Genomic DNA, 25,679 nt, shown 5'->3' with positions numbered 1-25,679 from the left:
TTCTTTCTGGAGACTGAACCTAGTCCTTTGCACTGAGCTACTGAGTCACATTCCAGCTCTTTTTTTTTTTTTTTTTTTTTTTAATTTTTTTTTTGAGACAAGGTCTTGCTATGTAGTTCAGGCTGGCCTTGAACTCACTATGTAGGCCAGGGTGCCCTTGAACTTGCAGCAATCCTCCTGCCTAAGCCTCCCAAGTGCTGGGATTGCAGACATGTACCACCATGCCCAGCCTTTTTTTTAAATTTTGATACAGGGTCTCACTAAATTGCCCAGGCTAGGCTGGCCTTGAATGTTTTTGTTTTATTTTGTTTTTTGTTGTTGTTTTTGTTTTTTGTACTGGGAATCAAACTCAGGACCTTGTGCTTGCATTGAATGTTTGATCCTCCTGTTTCAGCAAGCTTCTGAGAGTACAACCCTGTGCCCTGATGTAACTACTTCTTTTTTGTTTTAGTTTTTGAGGAAGAGGTCTTGCTAAGTTGCTAGGTTGCCCATGCTGGGCTCAGTCCTCCTGCCTAAGGCTCCCAGAGTACTGGGATTATAGGTGTGTGCCACCAGGCCTGGCTCATAACAACTGTTATAAAGTCAACATTAGATCTAGAATAAAATAGTAGCTTATCTTTCTCATCCTTTGGATTATTTTTTCCCACCTAGTAGACCAAAACTATCACCAGTGTGTGTGTGTGTGTGTGTGTGTGTGTGTGTGTGTGTGTGTGTGTGTGTGTGTACATACCTCTAGACCTCACCAAAGAGTCCTTGAAGCAGTTTCCTGGAAAATTGCAGAATTATTATGATGGGTAGAAGGAAGATAGGTATTAGAATCTGAGCAGGTTCCTGTATTTACTTGCTATTGGACTTTATGCAAAAATTTACTTCCTGGGAACACCAGTTTTCCCTTTTGTAAAAAGAAGATAGAACTTCTATGATTTTTAAAAATTTTAAGAACGGCAAGATATTTTGTGTAAAGTGACCAACTCAGTGGTCAGCATTATAATGTTTATCTACATGCTAATGACAGCACTACCAAATCACTTGGTCAGTTCACATAAAGCTTGAGGCTATGTTTACCTAGGCCCAAGATTCTCTACCTATTTCTGTGCAGAAGAGAACAGTGGAAGACTTTTGCTGCCATGGGGGCATCCCACCTCAAAATCTTATAACTGACAAGAGCAGAAAAATTTAGGTCAAGACTATGCCTTTCTTAAGTCTCAAGTTCTAATCCAAATAAATACTTCAAATGTGGATCAGAGTCTTCTATAAGACTTAAAAATGACACAAAAGATATACTTTTGAGAAAGAAAAGAAGAAAAGAAAGACATTGCATAGTAAAATATAGTTTCAAAAGGCGCAACTAACATCTGGAATTAGAAGCAGGTATTGTACAATGGAATAAAATGTATTTGTTCTGGAAATTCTAGGACAAATACAATTTGAAGTAGGAACTTGAGGTTTTTTTAAAGATGTATTCTCATCAATGGTAATTTGGACTTTGAAAAGGAATTTAAGAACATGAAATTGTTGGCAATGTGTTTATAGTGCATGAATTAATATTTAAAATGTCAATTCTTACCAAAATTTAGATGATCACTAAATTATAAAGCATAAACTACTATCAGTTCATTAAATTTAGACATTGAGTACACCAATTATATCGTGTGAACAATTTCCTGGATTGTTAAATTGAAATTAATCCATGTTTAAATGTTACAGATTATTTGTAGGTAGATTTATTGTAGTTAAAAGCAGTGTCATATTATCATGTTATTCAACACAAATATTAGAAAAGAAATTCTTACTAATAATGTTACAATTGTGACACTATATGCTTTTTAATGCATTTTTATATAATTAAGGCAAAGTACTTCATCCTATTTTATAGAAGAGTAGTCATTATTTGCTCAAGTTCATTCAATTATTGACAGTAGTCCAAAACTAACCTTATCTTTTCTGACTCTAAAGACACTGTTCTTCCTTCTTTTCTTTCTTGTATTTATTTACAATTAAGTACTATTCATAATTGCTAATGTTTATAAAGATTTCTCAGGCTACAGAAGTTTAACCAACTTGATTTATCTGCTTTCTGTATAATTATCATTTGTATTTTATAGATTATGAGAAATTATATAAAATCATATGAATTTATGACATGAAAATACATGTAAACTTATAATAAATAAGTAATTGTTTATATGTAGCCTGGTAAGCCTTTTATAATTTAGTGCTTATATTTTAAATTATTTGATTCCAGATAAACACTTTTTGTCTAGGTATATAGTTTATTTTATAATCTTAAATTATCATTTTCTTACAGGAAAAAATTAAGAGAATACAGCAAATTAGAATGGAAAAAGAACTTCGAGCCCAGCAAATTCTAGAGGTAGAGTTCTTAAATTTAATAGAATTAAATTATAATGAAAACAATATAGTCATATATTTTATAGTCTTCAAAAATATTCTTTGCCTACATGTTCTCTCACCCATACAAATTAATATGCTTACCAGAAATTCTCTTTAAACACAATAATAGTGTGAGACCTTCTCTGAACCTTATTCAGCAAACTCATATGATCCTAGCAATAAAAAGCCAAGAAATAAGAACAAAAAAAGGAAGAAAGGCAGGAAAAAAAGGAAAGAAGGTAGGAGGAAGAGAGGGAAGGAAGGGAGGGGAGGCTTCCAGCAGCCAAGATAGTTGTCATAAAGTTCATGTGCTAAAACTCATGTTCTTCGCTCTTTGAAAAGTCATTAAGTACCATCAGATATTTACTTTTAATTTAGGAACAAATTTTTATAAAAATAAACATTCTAGGGGCTGGGGATTTAGCTCAGTGGTGCTACCGCCTGCCTCGGAAGTGCAAGGTCCCAAGTTCGATCCCCTGTACCATAAAAAAAAAAAATTCTAAAATAAAATTAAATTTTAATTACACAAACAACTTTATGTTTCTAGCATACCTCTTCCCTGCAAGCTGACTAAAATAGCAATAGAGAGCAAAAGTAATAGCCAAAAACAGCAGGGGAAAATACAGAAGAACTTCAACCAGCATATACAGAAACTCAAAAGCCTAGCAAGAGCTTTTAATCTTTTAGTTGAATAGCAAGAAATTTTCAACACTTTAAGAGCCCAAAGGCATTACTCTATCAAACTGTGCAGTATAATAACCAATGTTCAAAATACTTGCCCTGAGTCATCAAGAAAAAGTCAAATTGTGGTTAATGTTCTATGTCTAAACAGGCATATGTCTCAAAATTATTTCCATCTAAAATAGTGAAAGTAAACTTTTAATGTTTAAAAATATTATAACCTCTCAGCTATTCAGGAAACTGCTGCTTTATAGAACACTTTATTTGCCGAAGGCTCAAGATAGCTGAGGTTTTCTCTTATATTTTTTTCCTTCTAGAAATACATATTACATATTCTCTTACACATTTCACATTAATTGTTAAACTCCTAAATAAAAAATACTCTATCTTCAAATAAATTGACAATAACTACAATATAGTTGTTGCACCACTAGATGTTTAATGACTTTAAGATTATAAAGTTCACATTTGAAAGCATGATCATGATAGTCAAAACGTGCTTCATAAAAGACAGATTTTCCTTCTATTAAAAAGAAGGAATGCTTGAATTTAACCACAGTATACAGAGACAGGTAAATTCAGATTCAGTGCTTCATTTAATGATTATAGCCAAATAATGATTTTTTATATAAAATCACAAGTACTAAAAGAATTTTCAAATAGTCATATGCCTTTTTTAAATGTTTCCGATTTATTTTTCAAGTAACTTTTATTAGTTAAAATCTATCCTGTTTTCTAAATTTTTTTACAGGTTGTATTTTCTTTTGAAGTTAGAAAAAATACAGTAAATGACAAAATCATTTTGTCTGATGGTTTTAAGATAGAATGCCAAACAATTATTGCAGATTTTTAGCAGTTTGTAGAAGAAAATCTTTCATATTTTTATTAATTTAAGTTTTTTATGTATTCTAATACTAAACTATAAATAAGAAATAAAAATCAGTGTGTTAAGTATGTTAACTGGGGGGAATCTTTGATTGTCTACATATATGTTACATATTGTTTTGTACCCTGTGAGGCATGTAGCTTCATTTCAAGTCAGATTATTTGCAAGTTGTAGTGGTGCTGTTGCATGACTTTGAGACCTGTTTTGCATGCACAGGCTAAAAAGAAAAAGAAAGAAGAAGCGGCAAATGCTAAATTATTGGAGGCCGAGAAACGAATAAAGGTTAGTTTAGATGACAATCAGAGTTTTTATTTTCAAAAAAATAAAAACTACATGTTTACCAGCATATGCTATATGAAAAAATAGCTTTCCTCAAAATGACTACCTAAACATATTTAGCAGATATATGTATAAATGTGTCCTTTTATTTGTATGTATATTTTATGTATATTATGTATGTTTTATGTCATTATACAAGTTTTATGTAGTGTTTTCAGATCTTTAGGAAAAATTAAATCAGAAATTCAAACTATTACATAACACCTGTATATAGTTTTGTTTGATAAGAGTAATCCCCCCAAATTATTTTGTGTGTCACTAATGTTTGTTTTAAACTGTGTCCCAAATCTGATTTTTCCCTTATAACTTTCTTTGTTGTTGTCCAACAACTATTTTACCTATTAAAATGAAACACATACAGAAACAAAACCCTTATCATGTTAATTATTGTAACTTAAAGTGTTTTGAGGTGCTTTGTTTTTTATTTCAATAAATGAACCATAAGAGTGATGTTCCATCCCCTCCCCACCCATCTCTTTTAGTAACTTCTACTTTGTATAACTGAATTCTGAAAGGGGACAGCTGTATGAACCTGCTGGTACTGTTAACAGCCACTATAAGTATACCTTTTAAACTTAGAAAGCTGTTAATTTTTTTAAGGGTTGAGAAGGGGGGACCCGATGCTGGAGATTGAACCCAGGGCCTCACACATACTAAGCACAAGTTCTACTTCTGAGCTATACCCCCACCTGGTATCTTTCCAACACAAACCTGTACCTCTTTAGACTTCTCCTTTTTATGCCCATGCTTAATATTAATTTCATCCAGCTTTTACCTTTATAAAAATAGTGAAATTTATGATATTAGTAGAACTATTTGCATTAAGCCCCATCCCCTTGGGTTGGTGCCATGAACCATAGGTGGGTATGGAAATCTCAATCTGATCACCAAAGCTTTCCATGAAATAGAAAGCCTTGGTGTAGCGGCACAGCCTTATAATTCTATCTACTTGCAAGGCTGAGGCAAGAGGATTGGAAGCTTAAGGCCAGCCTACGCAACACAGCAAGACCTTGTCTCAAAAGAAATAATTGAAGTAAAATGGATGCTATTAATATATTTGAGAGTATATATTCAGAGTGTGGAGACCTTTAAAGCCTGGCATGGTGATACATACCTGTAATCTCAGCACTCAGGAGACTGAAATAAGAGGACTACATAGTGAGTTCAAGGCCAGCCTGTACTACATAGCAAGATCCTATCTCAATCAATCAATCAATCCATCAGTATATTTCAAAATACATATGTGATTTGTTTCTGTTATACTCTGACAATTTCGCTAGTCATTTTAGTGATAGTGACATTGAAGTGTGTTATTAGGGCATTCATTGAATTTTAAGTTGAAATATTTACTGACGAAAGATCCTTGCTACTATATCAGATGTATGTTAAGTATTAGGTATAACAGTATGCAGTTGAGTTGCCATGAGCTTAAAAACTAGATTGAATATTGGCAGTTTTGTGTGGTTCAACTTAATGGAAGACCATAGAATCTCAGAAAAAGGAACTTCTAATAATTTTTAGCACATACTAAATCTTCATTGAAAGCCATATATTAAAAGTTTCTTATTTTTAAGGAAAAAGAAATGAGAAGACAACAAGCTGTTCTTCTGAAGCATCAGGTCTGTATACATATGATTATGCAAATGTTGAAATGTACATTTTATAATTTTACTTAAACTTTGGGGGAAATTTTCAAAATATTTTCTTTAAAATTTCTGATATAATTCCTACTTAAGTTTTTCCTTCATCTTACAGTTTAATGCCTTGCTTTGGTAATGGTGTCTTTTGGGGGGTTAAAAATTGGTTTTATGACTCTGTGATTTCTGTTTCATAATGTTGTGCCAACTCTTTCTACCAGGAGTTGGAGAGGCATAGACTAGATATGGTATGGGTATGTTTATTTTTGTACATCTAACACCGCATTGTGATTTGGTTGTGATATGGTTGTCATAGCAATGCATAAAGTGTAGCACTGGCTGCTGTCATATTACATACTGCTGCATGGCTTTACAGCACAGTGCATTGCATACATCTGCTTGTCTGTCTATAAAGAAGTATGATACATCTCTAAGATTTTCATTGAACTGTGCAAGACTTAAATAAGTCTAGTATCTAAAAACATATATTACTGATGTCACAAAGAAAGTTGGATCACTGTACAATCAGACACAAAATTGTGACCTATATTCTCCCATCATACTAGATACAAAACTGCCATTGAGTACAATGGGAATTTTGAGTTTGCTTGATGAGAGAATATGACAAAATTTAGAAATAATTTAAGAAATGTCCCTTTTGGGGTATCAAATATATTTAAACTAAAATTGATTACATATTGTTAATATGTGATATTTAAATTTTAGAATAAAATGAGAATATCAAATTAAGCTAGTACTTACCTTATTTTCATACTGTACATTTTAGATTATACATATTTAGCCCATGGTGCAGTTTCATGGTTTTGAACAGTGCATCAAGTGGGAGACATCAGTAAATAGGAATGTCCCAATTTATTGGTGTTTGTATATAAACTAAGATTAGTTACATTGGTACAAAGGCTTTTTAAAAACCTTTTAATTTCTTGGTGGCTTCTCGGATTTACAAAATGATAAAATAAAACTATCCAATTATAAAACCATGACATGAAAGTGATTACAGATCATTTCTGCCTGACCTAAAACTTTAAGAATACAACCTTTAGTTCAATTGGCTATAGTAAGTATTTGTGGTTTTTCTAATAGCAGATGTAAGGTAACTGACCTGTTCCAGCCAACCATTATGCTTTTTGTTCTGCCAGCTTTTGAAGGAGCATCACAACTGACCATAAGTAAATCTTGTATGCTTCTGTTTACACTGTCTCCATGTTCATTGCTTTACCTTTTTGCTTTTGATTGTTCTTGTATTTGCTTTCTAAACCTGAACTAAAACATGCACAGACTGGCCATTCTTGTCTTATATTTAGTATTTACTGTGACTTGTCTATAAATGCTAAACATGCTATACTGAGTTTTTTGTTGTTGTTGTTGTTGTTGTTGTTGTTTTTCATTTGAAAAATCAAACTGTTTACTGTGGTTGAGTTATTTTCCTAATTTTATCTGGCCTAATAGGAACGAGAACGAAGGCGACAACACATGATGCTCATGAAAGCTATGGAAGCTCGTAAAAAAGCAGAAGTAAGTGTGTTTCTAGAAAAATATTACCTTATAACTTATCTTTTTCTTGAAGCATTGATTTTTCTAAATATAATTTTAAAGTGGGTTGTCATAATTTAACTAACTTTTATAAGAAACCAAAGGTTAAAAATAGTAACTGGACGATGGAGCATAAAAGAATGTAGGAAGGGTTCCAATGTATGTTTTAATTTTCCTGGCTGAGATTTTAATTATCTTCATTTAATGTATAGAATGATATTGGTTTAGATAAAAGTAGCTATTTATTACTATAACTAGAGTGTCACAAAACTAATATTACCACATGCCTAGAGAAGTCCTCTGTGCCTTAATTCAAACACTAATCCTTCAAACCATGGACATCTGCCATCAGAATTATTCTTTAGCATTCCATATGTAAAATTATGTATAAATACTTTATTTAAGGTAGACTTTCAACAGATAATTCAGAAAAAGAGAATTCTTGTAGTATATCAAAGTGAAATTATTTAGAATTTAATACAAATCAATTAAAGGTTAAAATATTTGTTACAAAGGAGTGCATTCTACATTAAAACTATTGAAAAGAGGGAGACTAAAAGACTCAAATTTCCATGCTGGCTCTGCTACCAACTTGCTTTAACTTTTTAAATCTGTTTCTTTAAAATTTAAATAATCATACATACCTTGTAGGGATGTGGGATCATCAAGTGAGATAAGCATTTAATAAATGAGAATTGGGCTGTGGATGTAGCTCAGTGGTAGAGCACTTACCTAGCATATGTGAGGCCCTGAGTTCAATACCTGACACTGCAATAGAGATAGATAGATAGACAGACAGACAGATGGAGGGACAGACAGACAGACCAATCGATGTTAATGAAAATGACACTGTTGAGTTGAAAAGTTGAGAGGTATATTTTTCAGTCTCAGCTCTGATATAAATTCAAAAGATATATTTCTCCTGTGTATAGACAATATGGTATAGCTAGATCACCTGAATTTGGGGATCAGGGAAAAAATAAGAACCAAGATATGTCATTTATAGGTACAAATTCCCAATGATGAATGTCATCATAATGTATACCTAAAATGTACCAATAAATTTTGTGAATAAATGTTTTAAAAGATAGATTCTGATTTTAGTACTTTACAGTTATATGAGCTTGGGCGAGATATTTAACCTTTTGTGATTCCTCTATAAAATGGAAATAATACAAATTCTTAACTCATAGGGTTGTAGTAATGCTTAAATGAATATGCATCTATGTTAGTGTATGTGTAAAGTTCTTAGAACTAACTGCAGCACCACATACTACCTAACAATTGCTTACTACATTTATATTTGTTATGCAGAGTGAGTTTAAGAAGATGCATAGCCGGGGTTGGGACTACTAACAGATTACCTCTAGTTTCTTCCAGCAGTAACTTTTTGTGACTCTCTGAAATTGTATGCCCTAATGTTTTTCCTTTTGTCCATTTTCTCCTAACCTGTTGATTATCTAGGCCCTCTACACCAACATGGTAATGGAATTTATGCATCTATATATGCAGTTATAACCATAGGCTATGAAAAATGATAGCCAGGGAAAGAGATAGATAACAAATTCCAGGAATTGGCATGGCCTCTGTGCTCTCTATTCCTTTGTAGGAGCAATATGGTGGGTAGTAAGAATAGAGAAAGAAATTAGTTAAATTCCCGAATATTCAACCTAATTTACTCCATTCTGGAGAAATGGAAAGTGAAGGACAGCTAGTAATTCCAAGAAAAGGCCTGGGAAGACAGTTTCTTCCCTACAACTCTCCTCCTTCCTCCTTCATCTTCATCTTCCCTATCTTCCTCCTCTTCTTCTTTCTTCTCCCTCTCCCTTCCCCTTCCACTCCCTCTCCTTCTCTCTTACCAGAATGAATAGCCAGAACTATTTCATTCTGGTATTTCCTGGCAGAGAAGACTAATGCAGAAAAACATTATAATAAAAATAACCCAGAGCTTTATCAGAGAGGGTGAAGAACAAGATGAAAGAGGCACCCAAAGGGCTCAAAACACATGACCCATCCCATTGGTTTTTCACACTTATGCTCTATGGCCTGGGGAGAGAGTAAGGAAAGCTGCTGCAGAAAGCTAAGTAAAATCAGTCGAATGGAGGGTGGCAGCCTATTAAAACAAGATATTCTAAGAGTAAGTCAAAGTCCAGTGGGGCGAAAAAAACAAAAGGAAAATTAACCCACATATATGGAGCAATATAGATGCTTAATAGGGACACCAACATCAAATATAAGTAATTGGAAAAGAAATGAGAAAAACTACCATGATAAAATGTTAAACAAAATAAAGCAAATATATACATAAAATAGTTACTTAAATCATAATAATTTAAAGAGTTTGGTTTCCCTACATTTATTGTTGCCATCCTCAATACTCCCTTGCATTCTCCACTGAACAACCATAGATCTTTTTAAAAACTAAACCAAATCATACCATTACACTATCTGGTGGCTTCTCGTTTGAGTTGTAATAAAATCCAATCCTCTCCATGACATAATAATAGTCCTACATGTTCTGACCTCTCCCTGAAATCCAAATTTACCTTTTATAATTTTCCCTTATTACATTATTTCATCATTTTTGTCTTAGTATCATTCCAAAACAGAGTCTTTACCTTCGCTGTTATGGTTACTATTTGTTGTTCAACCACAGATCAAATGTTAACCAGTCAAAAAAGTCTTCCCATTTTTAAAACACTAACTCTGGAACTCAGTTTTTTTCTTGCCTATGCTCTGCCTCCTTCTAGAATGTAAAATCTATAGGGACAAGTCTGTCTTTCTTACTGTTGTATCACCAATGCCTTAATTTGAGGCAAGTATATAATAGATACTTAGAAATTATAGTTGAAGTCAGGCAAAGCGACACAGCCTATAGTCCCAGCTGCTTGAGAGCCTGAGGCAGGTGGATTGCCAACCTGATCAATTTAGCAAAACCATGTCTTAAAATAAAAAATTAAAAAGGTTGAGATATAACTCAGTAGTTATAGTGCCCCTGGGTTCAATACCCAGTACTGGAAAAAAAAGCTGTAGTTGAATGAATGAAATAATAAATGAGTTAAAGGAAGTGCTAGAACTAAAATGAAAGCGAAAAGAAAACCATATTATTTCTGTCCATATAATTATAAAACCTTTCTTTCATCTTTTTTTGTGGTGCTGGGAATGAAACGCAGGGCCACAGGCATGGTAGGCAGGTGCTTTTCTTTTGTTACAGTCAAATATTCAAGAAACTATTATTTAAAAGTAACAATCAAGGGCCAGGGATTTAGCTCAGTGGTTCCTCCGCCTGTCTCGCAAGCACAAGGACCCAAGTTCAATCCCCGTACCAAAAAAAAAAAACCCATAAAAATAACAATCAAATAACATATTTCACAAATAATCCTTGACTCAAATGTTTAAGACAGTATCATATAGGTGAGTTCTTAAAATGTTGTCCAACCTCCAGTAACTGTAGACCTGTAAACAGGATTACTCATAGCCCAGGTAATTTTATCACTCTTATTTTAAATTGTGCTCCTCTGATGAATAATGACTCTAATTTGTGATAAACTAAGTATTTTTTAATGTCTTAAACTTCTTCTGTGTACCCATCTTACTGAATTAAATAATGTGGGAAAAACTAAAATTCAAATCAATAATCTCAGAAAGAGAAAAGTTTACAGTGTAAACAGGTAAGCAATAATGAAGCTTTTTAAATAATTATTTTTTTATTTAAATTTATTTTAACTGATATATAAAAACTCTACATATAGAAGGGAAGGGTACCACGTTATATTTTGATACGTGTATATATTAGGTAATGTTTACATCAGGTTAAACATATATAGTTCCTCCAACATTTATCATTTCCTTATGGTGAAAACATTCAAAATCTTTTCTTCTACCTTTCTGAAATTTGCACTACGTCATCTTTATTTATAGCTACCATACAGTGGAATAATATACCAGAACATCTTACTATTTTCTAACTATAATTTAGCACCCATTGATCGACTTTTCTCCTTCTGTCTCTTTCAAGCCTTTGGTAAATACTGTTTTACTCTCAACTTCTGTGAGATCAGTATTTTTTGAATCCACATATGAGTGAGATCATGTGGTACTTGTCTTTCTGTGCCTGGCTTATTTATTTCATTTAACATAATAATCTCCGGTTCCATGAGAGGATTTCATGGTTTTTTTATGGCTGAAAAGTATTTCATGGTGTATATGCACCACATTTTCTTTAATCATTTATCAGTTTATAGATAGGTAGGTTGTTTCTATTTGACTCTTATGAATAGTTTTACAATAAACATGTGAGTGCAGATGTCTTTTCAGCATACTGATTTCATTTTATTTGGGTATATACCCAGTAGTGGGATAACTGGATCGTGAGGCATATTTTTATAGACAATCAAAACTTTTACCCAGTCTTTTAAATAAACTTGCACCTGAGTGTTAACAAAATATTCTTGCCATAACCTCATTATTGCCTAAGATGCACAAGGTGTAACTAGGAGAATGTCAGTAATGGGTATATCTTGGCTTTATATTCTGCCTCCTGTTTTCCTTCTACTATTAAACCCAAATTTGTGATTTTTTTCTGCAATTAATTGCTAAAAGAACAAGCATTATTATAAAGTGAAAGCCATGCAATGGCTTAGGATCGGTTCAAAATTCTAAAAGGTTTATGTGTAAATATTGATTCTAAACTTTTATTTCTTTAAACATCTAATTATTAGATTGTGAAGAAAGGAAAATAAAGAAGACAGACAAATATGCACATGTACATTATATGTAGGTATAAAAACTGATGAAATTAAAAAACAAAACTTTGTACAAGTTAGTTAAAAATATCCTACATGTCTCTCCAAATCCACCAAACTAAGAAGGTAACATGAACAGTTTGTATGATCAATTGTGTACACCACATCGCTCTTACTTTTTGATTTAGTATTACCTCAGTATAGTTTTCACTAAACAACAACCGAAAATACTTTTGGTTCTCTACTTAATTTCTAGTGTTTTTTTCTTTATATAAATCTATAATTAGTAAAAAAAATAGATTTATGTAACTTATTTTGTTACTTGGATTAATTTCAAAAGGCCATTAGTACATCATTGAGTTTCTAAATATTTTCATAACGTAATGTAGCCTTAAGCATAAAAGAGCTTACTATTTCTGTGTATAATTCAACTAATGTGAAAAGCATATGCTTTCCATTATAACTAATCATTAGAAACAAGATTTGTCCAAGCAATATAAGAAAGTAACATTTTACTCAAAGTCTCCTGCTTAAATTAGAAAAACTTCAAACTGTACCACCCAAAAATTTATAATTGCTTTATTCATATTAGCTGATTAACCATAGTAATCGCAGCAGAGTCTTTTGTATATCTCCCCAAGGATCTATAAAGAACAAAATGTTAAACAAGCATCTATCATAAAATGACTGTCAGCACTTTAGGCAGCAAAACCATAAATGGAAGAGAGAAGTTCAGGTATCAGAAGTCATCCAATAAACAATTTGAAAGTTAGAAAGATGTGTAGTCTCTCAATGGTTCAAGTCATGAAATTATTTCATAATGCTATATTCATACTAGACATAATTTAGTTAAAAATAAAATTTAAAAATGTAATTGCATATGTGCACAACTTTTTAAAGCAAAACCGCTTTTCAGTTGAAGAAAGTAAATGAACTTAAACAGTACTTAGACAAATGCACTTTTTTGTTTTAAAGTTAAAATACCTTTTAAAACAAATGTAAAATTATTTTATATTAGCTCTTCAGTAGAATGTTAAAAGGTATTTGATGAAGTAGATTATGGAAAGCATTGTTATTGATTTAAGTATCCTGAAATCTCTATCTGACTTGAGAATTAACAATTTGATTTTAAGAAACATTTATATAATAGTAACTGTTCTTCATAATACATAAAATAATCTGAAGTAAGTATAGAATTTTTCATGTAGTACTTTGGTAGGTTTTTTTTTTCTTTTGGTACTGGAGATCGAAGTTGGGACCTTGTGCTTGTAAGGCAGGTGGCAGAACCGCTGAGCTAAATGCCTGGCCCATTTTGGTTGGTTTTAAGAAAATATGATAACTGGTAGATTTTATTCTTTTTAATTATTTTACAACTATGAAATGTAAGAACTATGTTTTAAGAGTTTCTTCAGTCATGCGATTCATAATTTTTTCCTTTAATTTTTATAATAATGTTTTTTACAAAATTACCTGATATACTCATATTCAATATGTAACCCATAAAGGAGTATCTTTTATGTTCTTTATATATTGTATAAATGCCTTGTAGCATTAATCTTATTTACACTTTTATTCTTCCTGTACCCTGAGGTAAACCATTGTCTCTTAAATTATATTTATGTCTTTTAAATTTGAGTACAAGTTGCTGTCAAAAGAAATGTATTCTCCTAATTATGCCCAGAACAAATGCCTAAGAGACCCAATAGAATCGTAAAATGCAAAAACTATAGGCTCTTTGCAGCATAGTGTCTTAAAAATGGCCTGTTTTGCAATCTTACAAGTTGTAAACTTTACAATAATTGTTCATTCTACCACATTCTACCACATTACTTGACTTTTAAATGTATAATTCTGAAATACAATAAATTTAGTTATATATTTGTTATTGTACTATAGAATTTCTGAGAATACTTTCATTTATGCTTTTAGAATCCTCCAAATAATGTTTTCATGTGAATAAAAAGTTGATTTTTAAATTTTCTCTCTATCCATTTTTACTGTTTAGGATAAGCTAAATTTATTACATTTATTTTCTTTTTTTCTTTTTTTAATTACATTTATTTTTAAAAGATACTTCAACTTTGAACTGACATTTTAAATGATTTCTTAATGCTGATAGTGTAATTTTGATACAATTCCATTAATATAATTAGATGATAAAAATATTATAATTTATAATTCAAGAATCTGATTTATTTCATGAATTCTAAATATGAAAAACTAGGAAAAGGGGAAGAAGCCAACAAAAAATTGGGAAGAGGCATACTGATTTGCTTGTAATTATTTATAGTCAATAAAATATACTCTAGAACAGTAATGGTGAACCTTTTAGAGCTTTCAATGATACAAACAGCCTGCTGTGGCATTCGTGCCATAGATTCACCACCACTGCTCTAGAACTATATTTTGTAGGTATTTCTTAGCAATCTAAGTTATTGCCCTGCGATGTAATCATTAACAGAAAATAAGCCTTAATATTCCTTTCATAGGGGTTGATTTAATAAGTTATACTGACAAATCAAAGATGTGTTGTGAACTGACCTTAGAAAATCCAAAAGTTCCATTATGAAAGCCTAGTATTTCACATAGCAGTAAAGTATAATGTTATAGAAATTAGATGTAGGATCAAGTATTACAGCTTAATTTGTCAAGAAAAGGCTTAAATTAAAAAGTGGCTAAATATAGCCAAGCATGGTAGCACATGCCTATTATCCCATCACTCTGAGAGGCTGAGGCAAGAGAATTACAAGTTTGCGGATATATCTCAGTGTAAAGGCCCTGGGTTCAATCTCTCTGTCTCTCCCCCCCGCCCCCCCCACACACGCACAGCTCTTTGAAGCATAGTAAGTCTGGAAGAGATAGTATTATATGGATTTTCACATCTTCAAGTTGGGCCTAAATGAGCACTGCCTAAATTCCTCCCTCCCTCACTTCTTCCCTTCCTTCCTTCCTTTCCAGTGCTGGGGCAAATGCTCTACCACTTAACACTGCCACTTTAAAGCTTTAGCTTCTGGAAAAATTTTCCTATGGGAGATGTCTATGGTTCAAACATAAATCGCAATATATGCTGTTATATGACTCAGAAATTAATAGTGTTAGAGTAGATGTGAGAAATATATTTAAGATAAAGTTTCTAAGTTTAAATATTTTTTATTTATTAAGTTTATTGGTACATTTGATGACATTCATTGTTAGGAATTTGTGCCTTTACATGATATAGCTTGGTCCTTATTAAATATTCTTAATAAATGTATTGAACTGTGCTTTTGGTTTACATGTTTGTGTAAAGGAAAATATAATTTATCTTTGTCCACAGAAGAAAATACAACACATAAAGAAAATACATATTGAATATATTTAATGAATAGTTCAAATGCTACCCTATCTTTATTGTTGTGACAGTAGAAGAATTTAGCAGTTAAGAATTTAGCAACTTAATAAATGCCTAAATAATTTTATATGTTGGGGCAAACCAAATATATCCATTTGGACTAGATGATGACATTTATAATAGGAAATAAGAGTAATATTTAGAGAAACAAGACAGGGATGTCTGCAATCACCACTTCTATTCAGTATAGTTGTTGAAACATGATAACTAGACAAAAGAAAGAATTAAAGGGATATTATAGGAAAGGAAGAAGTTAAATTATCACTATTTGCAAATGACATGAACCTCTAAATAGAAGACTCCAAAAAGTCCACCAAAGACTCCTAGAACTAATAACCAAATTCAGGAGTGTAGTAGGATACAAACACATAGAGTGGGAAATTAGGGAAACAACACCTTTCCTAATAACATCAAGAAAAATGAAATACTTAGGAATTAACCTAGTGAAGGAAATGAAGGAACTCTACAAAGAGAACTATAGTACTCTGAAAAAGGAGATCAAAGAGGATGTCAGAAAATGGAAGGGTATCCCCTGTTCCTCAACAGGCAGAAGAAATATGATCAAAATGGCCTTTTATATAAATTCAGTGCAATCCAAATCAAAATACCAATAGCACTGCTTACAGAACATGAGAAAGCAATCCTAAAATTTTTCTGGAACCAGAAGAGACATAGAATAGCAAAAGCAACTCCTAACCAAAAGGGCAAGAAAGGGGGCATCACAATCCCGGATTTAAAGTTATACTATAAAACTAGTGATAAAAACAGCATGGTAAGAAAACAGACTTGTGGGTCAATGGAACAGAACAGAGGATGCAGAAACAACTCTAGGCACACTCACCCATGTATCTTTAACAAAGGAGCCAAATCCTTTTGCTAGAGGAAAGATAGCCTCTTCAACAAATGATACTGGGAAAACTGGCTATCCATATGCCAAAGATTGACCCTAGACTCATATCTCTCACTATGCACTAAATGAAAATCTAATGGACCAAAGATCTAAACATTGGAGCAAAACACTTAATCTGCTGGAAGACAAAATAGGTAAAATGGCTGGGGATGTAGCTCAGTGATGCCACGCCTCCCTGGCAAGCACAAGATCCTGAGTTTAATCGCTGGTACCAGGGGAGAAAAAATGGGTAAAATGCTTGAAGATATAGGTATAGACAAAGACTTCATGAATAAAACTACAGATGCAAAAGAAATAATACCAAGAATCAACAAATGGAGCCACATCAAATTAAAAAGCATCTACACAGCAAAAGAAACCACCAACAGAGTGAAGAGACAACCTACAGAATGGGAAAAACGTTTTGCAGCTACTCCTTAGACAGAGGACTAATAAAATCAACAAAATTAGATGCCTGCCAAATTTAAAGACCCAATTAAAAATGGGCATCTGAAATGAATAGATACTTCTCAGATGAACAAATACAAATGGCCAATAAATACATGGAAAAATGTTCAACATCACTGGTCATTTGAGAAATTCAAATTAAAACAGTACTGAGATTTCAACTCACTCCAGAAAGAATGGTTGTCATCAAGAAATCAACCAGTAACACATGCTGGTGAGGACTGGGGATTTAGCTCAGTGGTGCCATTGCCTGCCTTGCAAGCACAAGGTCCTGAATTTGATCCCCGGTACCAAAGACAACAACAATAACACATGCTGGTGAGGCTGTGAGAAAGAAAGGAACCCTTCTCCATTGTTGGTGGGACTGTAAACTGATACAACAACCATGGAAATCAGTATGGAGATTCCTCAGAAAATTAAAAATAGAAATTCCATTTGACCCAGGTATTCCCCTTTTAGTATCTTCCTCAAAGAGTTAAAGACATCATACCACAGTGATGTATATACCATGTTTATAGCAACACAATTCATAATAGCTAAACCTTGGAAACAGCTTATATGGCCATCAACAGATGAATGGATAAAGAAAATGTATTTATACACAGTGGAGGGCTATTTTGTCATAAAGGATAAACTAGAGTCATTTGTAAGAAAATGGATGTACCTTGACACCATAATGTTAAGTGAAGTAAATCAGACAAACATGCTTACTTGCATGATTTCTCTTACATGAAAAACTCAATATATAAATGAAATGCAAAATAAAAGACAGATAATAGGGAAAAAAGAATTGTAATCCAGTATGGACAATGTATTTAAAAGTGTCCCTTGATTTAGTATAATTGTTTTATGTGTTTATATGTTTTTGGCCTATTGATCTGGTTGTTAATCTGTATATATGATAATTAACTTTATAAGTAAATAATCTGATGCTGGAAAAATAAAAAGAGGATTGAGAAAAGGGGGGGAAATTGAGATATGTTATGTAATGTAACAATTCCCTACAATGACTGTAATCATGATGTGCTGCAAACATGTACTAATAAAAATTAAAGATTTTTAAAAGAATAAATATTTAGACGAAGGAAATCAGTGAGAGAGAGGAAAAGTAGACTGAGAGCATTGGAGAGAAAAAATTTATGACAACTTTCTTAATATATCTGGCAAATTGTACTACTAGACATTGAATAGGTCCATAAAGAAACAAATCAGTTAATTCTTCTGCTCTCTGTAAGCTCACACTCAAGTGGAAGAGATCAGCTTTAAACAAATAATTGTTTCACAGTGTAATCAATGCTCAAAATTAAATGAAAGCTCAAAGAAAAGTATTAAAATATCTGAAGCACTTGTGGGAAGAATTAAAAACAGAATTAGTACAGATTTTGTAAAAAGAGGAGGAATTGAACATTTTAGACAGATTATGATGTATCAAATGTGCACTGTGTGACTTCACAGGACTGTGGGGCTGGGTTAGAGAGAGGACTGGGCAGTTTTAACCTTGTACACACACCTGTCTTGGTTTTTTGCTTCAATCATTGTCATCCTCACCATCCAAGAAATAATTTAAAAGTGATTATACTGTCTTGTCATTTTGCCGTGTGTCACATAGTGTGGCTGGAATGTGGAAAATTTACTTAAAATCATGAGAATATAAGACTAGAACTTATATGGGGCCAGTTTGTGACTGGCTTTATATACCAAAGATTTATAATCCAAAGATTATTTAGTGATTGGAGAAGCACTAGAATCTCTAGTTTTAGTTGTCTTATCCAAGAAGCACATAATTTGCATGAATTCACACTAAGTTGATTCTCCATATTTCCATTAAAGGATAGATGAGAATGGATATGTCTTAAACTGATAAAGATTCCACAATTTTTGAGATTTCCTGGAACTCTTCATTTTATACCAAATATTGATGCAAATTTTATGTTCTTTCCATATTATAACCATGCTTTTATAATTGGAAAAATATTACGTATCACTAGGTAAAATTGATACTCTGAGAATATTATCTGCATTTATCTCATGGCATTCTGTGCATTGTAGCTTATTGCTGATGTATCTGTTAACTGTGTGTACACCTCTAGGATTGCTGTCATTGGGAAGTGGGCACAGTAAAAACAGCATCAGTGTCCCATGGGTTTTTTCCTCTTTTTGAAAAGAAGTGCCATTTTCAAGTTTTAGTGAATAGTATCAATTATTATATTGATAATTGCAATTATGAAGATCATTAAGAAGTCTGGGGCCTATGTATACTTACCAATGGTATCTGGGTGGACCTCTGGCTGGAGCCTGTGCAGCTGTTAAGTCAACAACTGGGATCTCATTAAAAAGCTTCTGCAGGGGCCGGGGATTTAGCTCAGTGGTGCTGTCATCTGCTTCGCAAGTGCAAGGTCCTGAGTTTGATCCCTGGTACAAAACAAAACAAAACAAAACAAACAAACAAAAAACTGCTGCACAGCAAGAGAAATCACCAACAGAGTGAAGAGACAACCCACAATGTGGAAAAAAAATTTTACCAGCTCTTCCTCAGACAGTGGTCTACTATCTAGAATATATAAAGAGCTTAAGAAAATCAAAACTCCCAAATTTAAAGACCCAATCCAAAAATGGGCATCTGAAATGAACAGACATTTCTCAGACAAAGAAGTAGAAATGGCAAATAAACATGAAAAAATGTTCAACATTCAACAACTGGTCATTCGAGAGATGAAAATGAAAACAAGACTGAGATTCCACCTCATTCCAGAAAGATTGGCTGCTATTATGAAATCAACCAATAACAAATGCTGGCAGGGGAGTGGGGAAAAAGGAACCCTTCTCCATTGTTGGTGGGAGTGCAGACTGGTGCAACCACTGTGGAAACCAACATGGAGATACCTCAAAAAACTAGGATTAGAGGTTCCATTTGACCCAGCTATTCCCCTGCTCAGTATCTTCCTAAAAGAATTAAAAGAATCATACCACAGCATTATATGTGCACCCATATTTATAGCAGCACAGTTTGTAATAGCTAAAACTTGGAAACAGCCCAATTGCCAATCAACTGGAGACTGAGTAAAGAAGATGTGGAGTACTACTCAGCCATAAAGAATGAGAACTAGAGACCTTTATACTTAAATGGATGCACATTGAGACCATACTCTTAAGTGAAATAAATAGGAACACACATGTGTAAATACCAAAAAGTTTCTCTAGTGTGAGAAACTGAAAGTGTAAATGAGGATCAAATTGTATAATAGATCATTTGAAATAGGAAGAAAAGGTCCAAAGGGGAAAGGAAAGAAGGGAAAGGAGTAAATATGAGAAAATGAAAAAATGGAATCAAAGTCTTTGTAAATAGGGAGGTGTCAAGGGGTTGAAGGGAGAGCAGGGGAATAGGGAAAAAAATAAAAACCAAGATATATCATGTAAAGGTACAAATTCCCAATGATGAATGTCATCATATTGTATACCTAAAATGTACCAATAAGCTTAATGAATAAAAAGAAGTCTGGGTTAGTCCTATATGGTAGAAAAATGTATAATAGCTACTATGAAATCTCTGAGGTATTTTATAGCTTTTTTTCCTTGCTGATGCTAATTAATTATTTTGATAAAGAATCAAAAAGTTCAATCTTCCTTTCTTTGCAGACATACTTACAGCAAAATTTCATGTGCTTAAGAATTGAAAATCCAGGCTGGGGATTTAGCTAAGTGTATCCGCCGCCAACCTCACAAGCACAAGGTCCCGAGTTCGATCCCCGGTACCAAAAAATAAAAAAGTAAACTAAAAAAAGGACTTCACTCATGATTACCATGAGATGCTTGTGTTAATACAATTTGAAGGGGCCGGGGATTTAGCTCAGTGGTTTCGCCGCCTGCTGTGCAAGCACAAGGACCTGACTTTGATCCCCGGTAGTAAAAAAAAAAGAAAAAAGTTTTTGAAAATCCAATTCTAGATGGAAAGAAATGGATCTAAGTTCCGCCAGTGACTCACTGCTGCCCTTTTGTAAGAGTTAGTAATAATTGCATTTCAGGCTTTTGCCTCATAATTTGATCTGAAAAGTTTTAGCGCGTTATGGGACTGTTGTATGTTAATTATGTATATTCCAATCATTAGACGCTCAGTTTTTGGTTTAGACCCTCTGCTTTTTAGCTTATAATAGTTTCAGTTTTAGAATTTTTATTGTCAAAAAATCTCATAACAAGGGCCAGGGATATAGTTCAGTGGCACCGTGCCTGCGTGGCAAGCGCAAATTCCTAAGTTTGATTCCTGGTCCCAAAATTTTTTTAAAAATCTCATAACAGAAAATTTGTTTGTACCCCCCAAAATGACTGAATCAGTAACCCAGAAATTTAGAAATGGTATAAAAATAAACAATAATCTGTGCATATCATATAAAAACCTCTCCATGATCTGGCCTGTAGCTCTCTGTCATAATGTTCAACACCTATTGACCTGAAACCACTTCAGCCTTGAGACCACTCGCGATATTTTAACCATAAATTGTGTTGTCAGCTCTCTGGCTTCTCCACTCTTCTCAATCTCTCACCTGATCATTCCCTCTTGCAACAATGAGATTGTTCAATTACCAATGATTATCAAATTGGAGATGATGCAGTTACGGGTACAAATAACTAACCAAATACAAGAAGCAGTAAGTGTTATGTTAAAAGTATAGTTAAAGACTATGTGAACTAATAGAAATGCTAATAGAGAGGAGGTGGTAGTGTTTAATTAGGACTTTGATATGTAAGATTTGGAGTAATGAACTTTAATTAGAGTGAACCAATACAGGAGGATGGAAACAAGTGGGTAAGGAAACAAGTGCTCTGTAATAGAAAATAATTTGACTAAATCTGCATAGAATATAAAACTGTGAGATAAGACCGGAAAAGAAGAGAGTTTGGAATTCAAACGTAATGACTTGGACTTTATTTTAATAAAAAATAAATTTTTTAATCAAGTAAGAGATATGATCAGCCTTATAATAAACATAATCAGCAAGGGGTTGGAAAGTAATAAGGTAGAATTGCCTGATGATTCTACTGTTATGTCTTTGTAAATAAATGAGAATTATATTTGATATATGACAATAAAGTAATGATACTGGTATTATAGTGGAAATTTTCATAATTTCTTCTGACAGATTTTTATTCCTTACAAGGGGAAAAGACATGTATATACTGTTGGCATTACTGAAACATTTTTTGAATGCTTTTGGAATGACCTTAAGAAGTGCCGTTTTATATTCTCTTAAGTATTGTTTATGGTGGTAAATCATATTTTTATTTTATCACAGGTGCTATCTTAAGACTAGCTAATTGTCTTTGAGAGAACTGCTTTTGCAATTTCACACTTTTTTTGCAAATTAACATTGTTCTACTTTCCTGCTGGAAATCCTCCTTTGTTTCCTATAAGCACATAAAAATTTGTGTTGATTCTAATTTTTATTTTATAAATAAATAGTTGACCGTGTGTATTTTGCATTCCTGTTTTTTAAATATATATTGTATTCTCATAACCTGGCAAAGGATTGAACAAATTTTGAATAATAAAATAGTGAGTACTGGATCTAATATTGATATTAAATATATAGTCATAAGATCTTTTAGATTTATTTTTATTGTATATACCTTGAGTATATACTGCCATTCATAAGATTATTTTGCAGTTCATAGGGTAAAAAATAAAAACAAAATAAACTATTTTTATGTTATTCTAAATTTATTCCTAAACTTATTCATGGAAATAATACTTTTGATCATTTTTTAAATTTTACCTGCAATTTTTTTAGACATTTCTAATGATTAAGGAGAATTGTATTCATTTTTTTAAGGAAAAAGAACGGTTGAAGCAAGAAAAACGTGATGAGAAGAGATTAAATAAAGAGCGTAAACTAGAGCAACGAAGATTAGAATTAGAAATGGCAAAGGAACTAAAGAAACCTAATGAAGACATGTGCTTAGCAGACCAAAAGGTAATTTATATATCATGTAAGCCATTTCACTAATGGTTTAATTTTTCTAGTTTTCTCACCTAATACCTTTGACAGAAGGAATTCCTTTCTGCCATTCTGAAAGCTCTTAGTTTTTTATCTAAAACAGTGGATTTGCCTCTCCTGGATAGCCGCCAATAAACCTTTCTGAAGTTCCTATACTGACAGTGGCAGTTTTCAGTATATAATTGGAGTACTACAAACCTTTTTAATGTTAGTAGATGCACTATAAATCCACAAAGATGAGTCATAGAAGTAAATAGTATGTCCATATTTCTTTTGGTCCTTCTCATGTATTCAGGCATAGCAAGATCTAACTCTATCCTTACTACTCCATAAATAGTTAAATAAATTAGGATACATGATCTATAACCTCCTGCAGTGCTTTAGTAATGGCAGCTAACTTTTATAGAGTATATTTACTCCATATTCCAGGCACTATGCAAAGTGCCTATATGAACTCTTACTTATATGATTTCGTTTAATCCTCAACATAATCCTATGGAGCTAGTATTTATCTCCATTTACAGATGAGAAAATCGAGACACAAACAGGTTAAACAGCTTGCCCATGATTAAACAGCTAATAATTAGAAATTTGTATTCAAGCTGTGGTTTGTTAAACTTAAATGCTTTTTATGATCCTGAATGCCAAGTAATTATGTGAAACCACAGAATTTGGTGCATTTTCTCACTTCTATAGTGCTTTACGGTATATAATATTGCGATAATAAATGAAAATAGAAATTTAGAAGGATCAAAATAATCTTGACAACCGGCATATGATATACTTTTGAATAGAAATCAATTTTGTTTTGACACAAGTTAATAAGATGGTACTTCGACACAATTATATCAATAATGCGTATCACCTCTACACTACTTTATAATAATATAAATATATTTGGTCAGTAGCATCTGTATTTATTTATGTGCCATATTCATCTGTTATACAAATTCCTTTCTGATGTACTTGAAGCAAACTTTTAGTACCCCAGTAGGGATTAAATTATATTAATATTCTATTTATTTACTTAGCATAAATGCTTTTAAGTAAAAATAAATACATACTATTTTCATTCATACAAATGTTTAAATTTTCCTAAGCAGAGAATGGGTATACTATTATAAGGTATTTAACACATTCACAAAATTGTAATGAGTAAGTTTTTAAAATCCTAAGTAGGCTTTATTTTTCTGCATCTTTTATTTTCATTTTAATCTATATGCACTATTTCAAATTTATAAATCCACTTTAAGCCATACTTTTATTACCTTTGTTGTATAAATTTTTAGAATTGTATGGAAATGTGTGTCAGATATGGTGCACAAAAAAAGGAAGGCTCAGAATTAACTGGTACTCAAATGCAGCGTAAAGCATTTGTATGGTATCAACTATTTTCCCTACTTGTATGTTTCCATACAATATTAATAGAAAAGTCTTTGGTTAGTTACTTCAATAAGTACAAAATGGAGGAACATTTTTAAACAAGGACCAATTCAAATAAATAGAAATATTTTTAAGTCACTCCTTTTGCCAATTAAAATTTAAAGTACTTTCTTTGAATCTTATTCATGGGCAAAAATATTTTTAATTTAGATTACCTACTTACTGAATTTTTAAAATTTATATATTAATTGGTACATTTTAGGTATACAATACATTTACATTTATCATTGGGTGTTTGTACCTGTACATGATGTATCTTAGTTCTTATTTTTTTCCCCATTACCTGTGTGCCCTTCACCCCCACCACCCTTCCCTATTTACATAGACGTTGTTTCCATTTTTTTTCTTTCACATAATTTTTCCTTTCCTATCTTCCCTTTCCCCTTCCCCTTCTTCCCTTTCCCCTTCCCCTCCCACCACCACTCCACCTTTGGACCTTTTCCTATTTCAAATTATCAATTATTCGTTTTAATCATTTTCATCCTTATTTACACTTTCAGTTGCTCACACTAGAGATACTATTCGGTATTTACACATGTGTATTCCTATTTATTTCACTTAAGAGTATGGCCTTGCCAGGGATTTAGCTCAGTGGTTTCGCCTCCTGCTGCGCAAGCGCAAAGACCAGAGTTCGATCCCCAGTACCAAAAAAAAAAAGAGTATGGCCTCAATATGCATCCATTTAGCTATAAATGACTCTAGTTTCTCGTTCTTTATGGCTGAGTAGTACTCCATTTCATAAAAAAACCACATCTTCTTTATACAATTTCCAGTTGATGGACACTTGGGCTGTTTCCAAGTTTTAGCTATAACAAACTGTGCCATTATAAACATAGGTGCACATATATCGCTCTGGTATGATTCTTTTAATTTGGGGGGAAGATACCTAGTAGGGGAATAGCTGGGTCAAATGGGACCTGTAGTCCTAGTTCTTTGAGGTATCTCCATACGGATTTCCACAGTGGTTGCACCAGTCTGCACTCCCACCAACTTTACTGAATTTTTAAATGTCTGTGATAAGAAGGACTATAATTTAGTCATTAAAATGTTAATTTGAAGTATATTTGAGATGTAGCAACAAAGACAGCTATCTAATTTTAATAACTGAACTCATAGTACTGCTTCACTAAATACAGAGCAAGCTAAAACCTTGCATTATAACTGGATTCATGTGCAGAGTTATGAGTTCTGGTCATGTGGACCTAATAATTTATCTACATTCATTAGCTGTAGTGGGTACCTCTCTGCAATCATAAAGTCCA

General features: G+C 32.7%; 1 protein-coding gene across 46 annotated transcripts in view; it reads left to right on the top strand.

Annotated features, from left to right (window-relative positions):
- Baz2b (bromodomain adjacent to zinc finger domain 2B) overlaps positions 1–25,679 on the top strand; it is a 411,121-nt gene that overhangs the window by 323,095 nt on the left and 62,347 nt on the right. For 35 of the 46 annotated variants that reach the window (XM_087196344.1, XM_087196196.1, XM_087196318.1 and 32 more), the window contains 6 exons: positions 2,309–2,374; positions 4,178–4,243; positions 5,875–5,919; positions 6,159–6,191; positions 7,408–7,473; positions 22,810–22,950. In XM_087196344.1, coding sequence (XP_087052470.1) covers positions 2,309–2,374; positions 4,178–4,243; positions 5,875–5,919; positions 6,159–6,191; positions 7,408–7,473; positions 22,810–22,950 — 417 coding nt within the window. The remainder of the gene's footprint in view (positions 1–2,308; positions 2,375–4,177; positions 4,244–5,874; positions 5,920–6,158; positions 6,192–7,407; positions 7,474–22,809; positions 22,951–25,679) is intronic. The other 11 variants (XM_021265831.2, XM_087196267.1, XM_021265823.2 and 8 more) reach the window with 5 other exon arrangements.

The sequence above is a fragment of the Heterocephalus glaber genome, unplaced genomic scaffold (assembly GCF_053883595.1).
Source record: "Heterocephalus glaber isolate CG9 unplaced genomic scaffold, H.glaber_assembly_v1.0 deba00000347, whole genome shotgun sequence".
Lineage (NCBI taxonomy): Eukaryota > Metazoa > Chordata > Mammalia > Rodentia > Bathyergidae > Heterocephalus > Heterocephalus glaber.
This window is presented reverse-complemented; position numbering and strand designations above follow the sequence as displayed.